Raw genomic sequence first — 12,423 nt, forward strand, 5'->3', positions numbered from 1 at the left:
GTCAATTAATCCATCGGGTAATTATGATGGGATATAAGTTTATTTTTGTGGAGATGGATAATTGTTACAACCTTATATGACTAAATAATTAATCTTAACCTCATGTTTGGAAATGAGGCCATAACCTCATATTAACTATTATTACTTATTAAAAACAAACAATCAAAGCTATGATCCATTCTTGTTCACAAAAGGGTTTGAAATAAGAAGGTTCACAAAATTATAAAGGAAAAATAAAATTTGTTAAAACTTTTATTTCTAAAGTCTTAAAAGAAAATAAAAATCCTTAAGACATCATTTATTTCAAAAGTCATCTTATAATAAGATTAAAGATTTTAAAACAACAACATTTAGAATTAAAGACTCTTATTTCTGAAGTCATCTTTAAAATAAGATTAAAGTTTCTTAAAATAACACTTAGAATTAAGGCTTGATAAACTCTTATTTCTAGAATCATTTTTAAAATAAGATCAAAGACATTTTCATTAAAACTTCATAAGTTAAGAAGAATATATATAATATAGTGTAATATAGGTTTCATACCACCATTAATAAAAATTTTAAAAAAAAACAATTAAGAGAAAAACGTGCATATTTCATCTTTTTGATAGTTTAAACTAAAAAAATCATTAAAAATCATAGAAAAATCGAAAAAATTATTGTGAGATATGGTTGGAAAGCTCTTGAAAAGTTCTATCACTTGAGCTAAAGAACTGGAACTGATTCTGGTCTTAAAGGTTCTTTCATAGGCCATCTTTGGGACGTGGTAAGTAATTCCTTACTCTTGAACATCCTCTACATAAACTCTTAATTCATTAGATCTTTAAGCTCACTTTAAGAAATAAATCACTCTAAAAAATATGCTTTAGGCAGACACATGAATGTATTAACCTTCCATATTTAAAAATGCATTAGAAAGAGATGCAATGCAAGATGCAATTACCCCCTTTTTATAACCTATCACCTCACCAATAGGCTTGGCTTTCTAATGTGGAGTAATGAAAGATTTAGGGCTAATTTAGCACCTAATATCATCATTACCCCTATTGGTAACATCACATGGAAACAAACATATTAGTTAGCATAATAATAATAATAATAATAATAATAATAATAATAAAGAAAATTAAGAAAAGATTGAAGATAATACCTTGAGCTAGATGTAGCAATTTTTGGATAACCTCTTTGGTTTAACAAGGATGAAAATATGATCACTCCTTAGTTAAAATTAAATTAAAGAGTCTAAGTAATTTTTTTGGAGTTTTGATATATTAAAGAAACTAAAGCAAAATGAAGCTAATGAACTCTTTTTTTTTTTTGATTAGAGAAAATAAACTTGAAAAATAAAGCTAAACTTAAGAAATAAACTTTTTTTTTTGGGTTTTAAGATAGAATAGGAATATTTAAGCAATTAAACTAATATTTTTAACAAAGATAATAATACTTAAATAAAAATAGCAACTTAATTATAAGATGCTTTTTAATAAGCTAATAACTTAATAATAAAGCTAAATTAGAGAGATTTTAACTAAAACTAAGATTAGAGGAGAATTTTTAGAGAGAATTTTTAGAGAGAAGAGTTGTAAGAATTTTTTGGTGTGTCTAAAACTTGAGAATTAGGGGGGTATTTATAGGAAAATAAAGGGGTTAATTTGTAAATAAAAAAAAAGTAAATAAGTTAAAATTCAAGGATTACTTTGGTAAATATCAAGATCTTGGTAATAATGAGAATCTTGATATTAAATTCTCTTGTTCTACATGTAACAAACTTGCTAATCTGTTTTGCAACGCTTAAACTGATAAAATAAAGAAAACCGTAATAAAATCAACTCTAATATTCACATAATTAAAAGGTTCTAAAATGCCATGGTATTATATATATATATATATATATATATATATGTATGACCAAGTCGTGTCATAACTCAAAAAAAAAAAATAGTACTCACATGGTATACAATAAAAGAGTGCCTAAATTTAACTAGTCACTATTATTCTCACCAAGGTGTTAAAACAACACTTATATAATAATAAAAAAAAAATTTAGCTATGAGATGTCAGCTCTAAAAGATACGCAAAGACATTAGGTTACAATACTAAAAGGGTTGGACAAAATATCTCAGAGTTAGTAAAAAAAAGTAAAAGAGAATTAACCCCTACCCTTATTAGATAGTACATATAAATTTACCCAAGAACATCTTAACATACGACAAAACCTTATACATACGAGCATTTTAAATAATAACCCTTACTAAAAAAAAGTGGATTATATAAAACCATAAGATTGACATGGTCAACATGAAAATACATCATACAATATTAAATCACACAACGTAAATTTAAGGTGGTCAAGAGTAAAATATATTCCCTTAACCGAATGACCTTTAAAAAAAAGTGAACTCTTATCTTACTTTACTCTACTAAAACACAAATTTATATTTATCATAGTCGTAAAAAAACAAAGACAAAAGATACAAAACTAGATCAAAACAACAGGAAAACAAATAAAACAGAAGCCAAATATATGTCGGCAAAGTGAATTTTCATAACAGAAATTACTATTTGGAATAGGGCCAAATAGTGTTTGCATAGTGTCAAATAGTGTTTCGAATAGTAAAATACAATACATGACGCGTATGAAATCCTGCTGTCCCAATTAGCGTCGGATAAATATTGATACAATTGATCCAAATTGAAATTTATTGGATACCACATTAACCGCGGGGGATAAAAAAGGTAACGTTAATTCACTATTAACAATTGCTTATCAAAACTGAAGAAGGAATACACAAGCTAGATTGAGTAAACAAAACAGAGAAGGAAAAAGAAAAAGAAAAAGAAAAAGAAAAAAATAAAATAAAATAAAACAAAATAAATAATAAAGAACAAAACAAAAAGAAAAAAACAAAAAACCAAAAAAAAAACAGTAAAAGAAAAAAAAAAAACGGAAAGAATCTTCATTAATGTTAGACTCCTTGGTGGATGAAATTTCATAAAGGTACAAACCAAAAAAAAAACATGATCCGATATTATCGCTGAAAAATACTATTCATCTGAAGCTCAACGTAACAAACATACACAATTATGCACAATTATACATACGTATCCCTCGTTTACTCTCGTCCATACAACACCTAGATAAATATGGACAGGTTAGGTCCGAACTTGTATTTATCGGATCAAGTATTAACTGCGGAACAAAAAGATAACAAAGATATTAGAACAAGCGTACATAAAAGGAGGTCCCTTTAGCACTACAACATATAGTACTCATTTAGGTGTGGGAATGTTTGTCATTTCCCTATATTGGTTGGATATGAGTCTTTAGAGTAATGGACTTTATAGCTTAGGTAAATTGGTCATATAATAGGGTAGTACACAAATCACCAAAAAAAAATCACTAGATAAAATGAAAAAACACTCTAATAGTCTAAGTGAACAAATTAATATACTTACTATACTCTAAAGGGTTAAACGATACTTGTTTATAAGGAAAATGACATATTCCCCTAGCAAGACAAAAATATTGTATTTTATACTATACAATTATTATACATATACGTACAAAAAAACGGTCTAAAATACTTACTTTTTACTATAAAAAGAATTTACCCTTATCCAAAATCTCCACTCACCACTTAATTCTTATCTTCTTCCATCTTCCTCCTTACCCGAAAAAATCAAACAAAAACCACCATTAAACTCAACCACCATGTTTCAAGAAAACCAAGAAGATCAGCCTGTCTTTACTTTTGAGGAAGACATGAAGATGATAAGGGTGTATTTCATGTACATTGTGGGGCTAGTGGTCCTCCTAATGACCATATTAATTTACTTGTTAATCCACAAGTAAAAACCGAAAATTACTTCGGTGGAGCAGGGTAATAACGCATGTGGTGTGAGCTGTACTTCAATATTTTGTAATTTAGTAATTAAGAAGTACAAATTGTAACATGTATTTTGGAAATTATGAATAAAAATCATTATTATGACTCGTTTCCTTCGTTTTATGTAATAAAACAAACATCATTAAGTTTATAAAAATAATTAGCAAAATAAATAATTATTACTTGCAAAAACAATAATTATAGTAATAAAAAATAATTAATAGTGATAATTAAAAAAGGTAGGATCAAAATTTGGTGTCTACAGCAGTCTAATTTGAGATGCTTTGTTCTGTCATGGAGTGTTGGTTTATGTGCAATATACTCTGCTGATTTATTATCACAAAATAAGGTGACAGGAAGAGGCAAATTTTGTCCCAAATCTTCAAATAAACCAACTATCCATGCTATCTCACTTGTGGTTTGTGACATACCTCGAAACTCTGCTTCACAAGATGATTTTGAAACTACCTTTTGCTTCTTCGTTTTCCATGAAACCAAAGCACCTCCCAAGAATACACAAAATCCAGTCAAAGATCTTCCACTAAAAACACAACTTCCCCAGTCTGCATCACTATAAGCTGACAATGTATGATCAGTGTTACTAGGATAAAATAATCCTAGGTCAACCGTTCCTTTAATGTATTTCACAACATGCAGAGCAGCCTGCATATGTGGCTTTCTAGGACAACTCAAATACTGACTTAGTTGTTGAACTGAGAAGGATAAATCAGGTCTTGACAAGTTCAAATATAGCAGCCTTCCCATCAATCTTCTATAACTCTCAGGATCCTCAAGCAATTCTCCTGTTTTTGTTGATAACTTAACTCCCTTTGGAAAAGGAAAGTACATGGTGTACATCCTTCCATTCCACTATCTCTGACAATGTCCAGAGCATATTTTCTTTGGTTGATCATTGTACCTCCTTCACCTCTAGCTATCTCAATTCCCAAAAAATACCTCAAGAATCCCAAATCCTTTATAGTAAAGGCACTATCCAGTTTGCTTTACATGGAAGCAATTGTTTCTTCATCATCACCAGTGATAATCAACATACACCAAGATGATACAAGTTTTACCATTTTCTGTCCTCAAAAACAAGGAGTAATCTCTTCGGCACTGCTTGAAACCATTTTCTATCAAAAATGATTTGAGTTCAATATTCCATTGCCTTGAAGCTTGCTTCAACCCATACAAACTCTTCCTTAATTTGCTTACTTTATCCTTTGTTCCATTCATATATCCTTCTGGTATCTTCAAATATACTTCTTCTTCTAAGTATCCATGCAAAAATGCATTATTTACATCCAATTGATGTAAATTCCAGTTTCTTGCAGTTGCTATTGCAATTATAAGTCTTACACTTGCAAATTTAGACACTGGTGAGAATGTGGCCTTGTAATCCTTCCCTGCCACTTGTCTATCTCCTCTGGCAACTAACCTTGCCTTCAGTCTCATAATCTTCCCATTTGGATCCAATTTCACGGCATAAACCCATTTACTATCAATGGCTTTCTTTCCCTTTGGCAAGTCAACTATCTCCCATGTTCCATTGTTGTCTATTGCCTGTAACTCTTCTTGCATTGCTTTGACCCATCTTGGATCCTTTGAAGCTTCTCTGTATGTGTTTGGTTGATTTATCTTCATCACATTGTTAAGGGACTGTAGACACCCATTTGTGTCTCCCCAAAACCAAACCCAGTGATGAATGCCTTTCACGTTGAACCATTATCGAATTAGGCGAAAGTGGTTGAAAGTTAAGTGTTGCGGTTTAGTTTTAATTAAAATTCTTCTCTCTCTGTTTTTGAAAATAACTCTATTTATTTGAAAATAGCCAAACCCGTTTAGTTTGGTCCATAATTAAGGTCCAATAATAGTGTAGTTGTATGGGGTTCGAAAAGACCTTTCCAACGATATATTATAAGCCCAATTCCGATGAATATTGAGGAAGTTATGGCCAATATACTAAACTGGGCCCGGTTAATTATTTAAATACGGCCCAATGATCTAGAGGAGGGCCCAATGTTAATTATTATTCCTAAAATTATTAGGATTAATTATAATTTTCTAGAAGTTTCTAGAAGGTTCTTTTTAATTCTAATATTATTAGATTTAATAATTAATTATTTTAAAATAGACTTTTATTTGGAGTAAAATATCGTTTTATTATCTTAAAAATACATATTTCATCTTCTGTACGGATTCCGTAGATCAAGTTGATTAAAGATCGGATTCCGCGTGAAGAAAACGCGCTAATACAGGTTGTCGCCAAACGACAAGTCTGTCGTCGCGCGACAGACCCTGTCGCCGCGCGACAGACATTGTCTGGCGACAGCGTGTAGTTTTATTCCTTATCAAATTCTATGTTTTTCCGGACTATTTTCATTATAAATAGGGTCCGGATCCTTGTTTTCAGAATCATCAATTCTCATTAACTCTTCCTGAATTTTCTCTTTTCTCTCTTGAGCAATATTTGCTTTCTCTCTCTCTCTCTCTCTTTCTAAACTAGCTTTTTAAATACAATATTCCGCATTCACAAGACTTAGAGTCTCTTAGCCAAATTCGAAGTTGTCTTCGCCCTAGACGTGCAAGGTTTAATAATTTCTGAGGGTTTGGTCCAAAACTAGTCAAAACTTTATTTAATTTGATTTCAATTTAATTATTTAATTATTCTTTATTTATTTTCATTGAAGTTTACTAACTTATGTATTTTGTTATTAGAAAGAGGTACGAGGCTTCAAAGTAAGTAGATTAGCTTACTCTCTATTTCTTTCATAATGTAGATTGCATGTTTGTTATTGTTTAATATTCCTAATGTCATGTTAGGATGCTTTTAATGCTTTCTAGTATCATGTTAGGATGTTATTTTATGCTTTCTAGTATCATGTTTAGGGTGCCTTTACTCTTTTTTAATATCATGATATCATGTTAGTACCATGTTAGGTTAAAGCTTTGATCTTTATGCTTAGTGACATGCTAGGATTTGTTATTAATCTTGTTAGTATCATGCCTAGGATCTTGCTATTATTATTAAGCTTTATTATGCCTTATCATGTTATTATCATCATTATTGTTATTGTTTATTATTTATGTTGCTTGATTTATATTATTGTTATTGCTTGATCACACCTTTTATGATTGTTAAAGGGAATTTGTACTTGAAATCACGCTTAATAAGATAATTATTAATTTGGGTTGGGCTAATGTGATTTTAATTCAAGTGATCGCCAATAATAGTATTATTTGTGCATTAATATTCAACCAACATAGATAAACAGGTTAGGTTTAATATGATGTTTGTATGTTATTCGAAAAGCGCACATGAATACGAGCAGAACAAAGTAGAGGCCTATTTTATAGGGCGGGTCTTTTCTTTTGTAGATTGGATTCGTACCCTCATTGTAATACCCGAATATTTTATGAGTTTATATAATATATTCTATAAAAAAAAATACTTTATTTTATCTATTAAATAACTTTCCTAATCTCATTATTTTATTTTAGAGTTCGGAAAGTTTTAAAACCCTATATTGTTTAAATAGACTCTTTTATTAACACCTATAAATATTAATATACCCTAATTATTTTAATTGTTTTTAATCTTTTGCCGTTGCTCGTCACTTTTGTTCTTTTTTGGTGCTTGCTCATCTCGTCACTTTTGAACATTCAGAGTCTTGATTTTACTATCAAGCAACACCTCAAGCTATAGTGATTATCATCATGATTTATGATTCCACCCAAACTTTTATCATCAAGCCTTTTATTTACTCATCAATTGTTGAACGTGAGTTTCGAGTGGCGTGCAACTATTTGATTCAATTATTTTGCTCATCACTCACTGTGGAATTTCCGTGTCATTCTACTTGAAGTGTTGGAGTATTTGATTCATATTTCGTTCTTAATTGTGTCTCATTGTTTTAGTATTCGTCGAAAAGGTAATCACACGAAATTTATTTTGGAGTCGTTTGTATTATATTTCTTATTATTATATATGAATTGTTTGATTTATTATTTGTAATCTTGTACATATATATAATTGATTATTATATGGTGTTATATGATTTGATTGGTATTGAATATTGTATTACTTTTTTTGTATTATATGATTTAATTGTCGAATTGATTATTGTGTTAGTTCTAGGTTTTAATGTTGTTGCTATAGGGAGTATTGTTTTATTGAGGTTTTAGGGTTATTAGTTCAGAGTATAATTTTGGGTTGTGAGTTAATTATATTTGAGGTGTTAGTTTAATTGTCCTATAAAAGTCGAGATATACTATGATTGAACAGAGTTCGAATTGTTATATTATTTGGGTACTTGTGCCATTATTGAGATATCATCAGTTAGTTTGTGAAAGATTATTTGATCAAGTATGAGATCAAAAGGTTGAGAAATTATTATTTTGTTCTTGGTTTGAGGCTCGGCGTTATATACCTTAGTCCTTGGCATGTTTGGTAAGGAGATAATGATCATGAGTTAAGAATGAGGTACAATCTTTATTATTTATTTTTCTATGGTCCCCTACAGTGGGAATTGGCCCGTATGTGGTCTGGTTCAAGGTGTTTTCTAATTATTGGGAGTATTCAAGTTTTTATGCTTGTTGGTTTTATTCGAATTACCCATGTCCAAGGCTAGGTATAGAACAAAGAGCATGGCACACTTATTGGGTATGATCAGTTAATTGAGTAAAAGGGTTTGTATTATTATTCAAGGTTATTTTCAGAGTACAATGTGTTATGTAGTTTTGAACTACATTATTTAATTGAGCTAGTAATGTTAATTATTCTATTATACTCTGTATTCTGATATATGGTGATTACTCAGCTTTTTGCTGACGTGTGTGTTATTTTGTTGTGCTACTTGTGTCTGCGGTCATGTCTTTTTCTTATGGTGGCCCTGCGACGATCTATTTTGGAATTTGTCCTTAATGGTGAGCAGACAAGATTGTTTTAGCAGGTTGATCAAGTGATCGTAGCTAAAGGAGCTCAAGTGTTTCGATTAGTTCGTATAACGAGTTTGTAAAGTTGTACAAATAGCTCACCTAGATTATTGGGTTGTAATTATTGGGATTTTGTAAGCCTTAGCACTTGACAGATTGTCGAGTGTGGCGGTAATACCTCCGATTTAGGTGTATGCTTCCGCAATTTTATTTAAAGGTTGTTTATTTTCCTTTATTTATTGTTTATTATTGCTAGTAAATCGGGGGTGTTACACTCATCCCCGGACCCTGTTTGGTTCAAGACCTTATGGAGTAGTTGATGGTCCTTTTGGATTGTCTTTTGGGTTTACAAGTTCCTAAAACTTGTTGGCGACTCTTTTTGCTCTTTGTCTTTCCCTTTGGAACGCCACCGTACTTTAGTGTATGATCACAGTGGGGTTCAAGTTTGGGGTTATCATAATGCTTGAAATATTCCCTAAAGGGACACAATGTAATATGGTGTATAGTACTCATTGTTATCAAGAGTAATATGCACTAGATTGGCATTTCTTGGCTTAGCTTCTTGATTTATATCTTTGAATTGTTGCAGCCTTTTATCACATTCAAAACCCTTAAATTTTGAAGGTGGTCTTCTATCCCTCACAGATCTCCTTAAAGCTTCTTGTTCCATGTTCTGTTCATGATCTCTATGATCATCCTACTCTTGATCTCCCATCTCTTCATTTATGTCTTCTTCAAGGATCTGAATCCCTTGTTCTAACACCTCATGTTGCACTTCAGGCGCAACTTCAGCTTGCTCTTCCTCTTCTCTTAAAGGAATTTCCTGCAAAATATTGTCGGTAGACATCTCATCTGATGTCTCAAAATTCAGATCAATGCTTCTAGGAATTTCAGCATTTTCTTTGTCACTTTGCTTACAAGGAAAAATATTTTCTTTGAAACTTACATCTCTAGGTACAAATATCTATTTTGACTCTAGATCAAAGACTTTGTATCCCTTTTGATCACTAGGTTATCCAATCAGAACACATCTAGTTGCCTTAGCAACAAATTTATCCCCTTTTCTATGCTTGTTACTAGCATAGCATAGGCACCCTATCACTTTCAGACCCTCATATCTTGCCTTTCTCTTCATCAGTCTCTCAAAAGGTATCTCTCATTTTAATACTGCACTAGGCAACAAGTTGATGATATGAGTTGTTGCTAGTACACACTCTCCCCACATATTCTTGGGTAACCCAGCATGTATTCTAATTGCCCTGGCTGTCTCTATCAAATGCCTATGTTTTCTTTCAACTCTCCCATTCTACTGAGGGTTTCCTGCAACACTCCTTTGATGCAAAATTCCCTTTTCTTTCATTATTGTGGAACACTCTGAATGAAATATTTCAGTCCCATTGTCACTTCTTATCACTTTAATAGAAGTATTAAAATGATTCTGCACATATGCAATGAACATTTTCAGCACCTGTCTAACATGTTCCTTATTTGACACCAAATAAGTCCAAGTCACTCTTGAATAATCATCCAAGATTATGAGGAAATAACTTGCCCCTGTGACATTCTTAGTTCTATATGGTCCCCACAAATCCATATGAACCAAATCAAAGATAGCATTTGCAATTGAAGAACTTGAATAAAAAGGTAATTTGTGGTGTTTTGCCAAACAACATGTATCACAAAAATATTCGGAAACCCTATTACAATCACAAATACTCAAATGTTTCATTTTGGATAAAGAAGTATGTCCTAATCTTGCATGTAATAAATCTAAATTTCCTCTAGATTTAGTACTCAAAACATTCTTCTTACAAGCCATTACATTAGCCTTATCCTGCTCCTTCTCTGCTCTATTTCTTCTTTATTTAGTTCTCTCAGAACTCTTCTCTAGCTTTAGCTTGTAAAGTCCTCCACTCTTCTCTCCATATCCAACTACCTCTCTACTAGAAGGGGCCTGAAATAGACACCCATAATCAGTGAACATCACCTTCAATTTTGTTTGCTCCATCAACTTACTCACTGACAATAAATTATGCTTGAACTCAAGTATTTGCAGCACATTTCTAAGAATTATATGTTCATTTAATTTCACAATTCCCATTTCTTTCACATTTCTAATTGTTCCATTAGGCATTCCAACACTAACATGCTTTCTTAAATTTCTTATGTCACAAAATAATTTCCTATCACTAGCCATGTGATCAGATGCTCCTGAGTCTATCAACCAACAACTTTTATCCACATTCTCATAAAGTGCACAAGCATTTGAGGTTGAGACAATACCTGCAAAATTGCTCATACTCACTACATTACTTGAACTGCTTGCCTGACCTTGCTGCTTCTGATTCATCACCTTCATTACCTGCTGCACCACTGCATTCAGCAACTCAGAATCTGGTTTCTCACCATTGCTCAACTGTCCTTGTTCAGATGATTCAAGAGGATCATCCTCAATGCACTGTCCTGTTCCAGACACATTTGCAGCATATTTCGTTCCTGTCTTTCCCTTTGGATTGTTCTTAAACCAATCTGGATACCCATAAATCTTTAAGCATCCATCTATTGTATGTCCCTTCATTTTGCAGTTTTCACACCACTTCTTTTCCTTTTCTTCCTTGGTCTCTCTTCTCTGATAATTACCATTCTGATAATTATTCCTGTGATTCTGATTATTGTTCTGCCTATTTCCATGGAATGGCTTAGCAGCTAGTAAAGCACTTGCTTCTGTCCAATCCTGATATTTCCTTCTGCTTTTCAACTTGTAAAACCATCTGATGTGCTCTATTAACACTAGGCAATGGATCCATGCCTATGATGTTTTCTTTCTGGTTATCATAACCAACATTCAATCCCATCAAAAAATCCATCACTTTCTTCTTCTCTTCTCTTTCCAACAGCTTCTTCATTACATTACATGTGCATTTATTAAAAATACCACATGTGCATTCAGGCATTCCTTCCAGACTACTAAGCTGATCCCATCCAGCCTTAAGCTTCCCAAAATATTCTGAAACACTCATGTTGTTTTGTTTCAACCCATTCAATTCTTTCCTAAGCATATAGATCTGAGGAGCATTTGATTGCCCAAATCTCTCAGCTAATTCAATCCAAAACTCTCTAGCTGAGTTCACTATCAACATTTGTTCAGCAATTTGTGGTGTTACACTAGCACATAGCCAACATCTAATCATGCAATCATTCCTTATCCACTGATTATAATCATCAAAAGAAACATTTGGTTTAGATATCTTATCCTTGATGAATCCAAGTTTGTTCTTTGCCCCTAGATCCATCCTCACACTTCAGCTCCAGTTGACATAGTTCTTTCCATTGAAGACAATCGTTCCCAATGGTGTGTTCGAGTTATCCGAGCTTCCCAAATAATAAGGATCAGCATAAGGAACAACTTGCTTACCCTCCATTATGTGTTTCTATTTCAGGAATTTAAACTTTTAATATCAAAGATTAAAACTTTGATATTCGGTTCAGTGTTTGGCTAAAGATTCAAACTTTCTATTTCAGAAAGCTTCGATTTTGTTCAATCTCACAACCTGGTGAGCTCTGATACCATGAATAAAATCAGAGTGTATTTGGTTTTGTG

At 32.1% G+C, this 12,423-nt stretch overlaps 1 protein-coding gene and 1 pseudogene across 1 annotated transcript; both read right to left on the reverse strand.

Annotated features, from left to right (window-relative positions):
• Positions 1 to 3,179: 3,179 nt before the first annotated feature.
• LOC145604207 (putative mitochondrial protein AtMg00240 pseudogene) lies at positions 3,180 to 4,736 on the reverse strand (annotated as a pseudogene).
• Positions 4,737 to 10,683: 5,947 nt separating this feature from the next.
• Positions 10,684 to 12,115, reverse strand: LOC145604208 (uncharacterized). Its single transcript, XM_081660146.1, has 2 exons — positions 11,591 to 12,115; positions 10,684 to 11,499 (listed from the first exon to the last, which is right to left on the reverse strand). Exons 1-2 carry the CDS (start codon positions 12,113 to 12,115, stop codon positions 10,684 to 10,686), a joined length of 1,341 nt encoding a protein of 446 aa, XP_081516272.1.
• Positions 12,116 to 12,423: the final 308 nt, after the last annotated feature.

Source organism: Chenopodium album, chromosome 22, assembly GCF_948465745.1.
Source record: "Chenopodium album chromosome 22, dcCheAlbu1.1, whole genome shotgun sequence".
NCBI lineage: Eukaryota > Viridiplantae > Streptophyta > Magnoliopsida > Caryophyllales > Amaranthaceae > Chenopodium > Chenopodium album.

What these genes read in the sequence shown, in the direction of transcription:
- LOC145604208 (XM_081660146.1), bottom strand. Translation starts at nt 12,115, where the DNA reads ATGGATCTAGGGGCAAAGAACAAACTTGGATTCATCAAGGATAAGATA. An exon ending in TTAATAGAGCACATCAGATG is followed by an intron (nt 11,500 to 11,590) that starts GTTTTACAAGTT and finishes GGAAATAGGCAG; the next exon opens with AACAATAATCAGAATCACAG.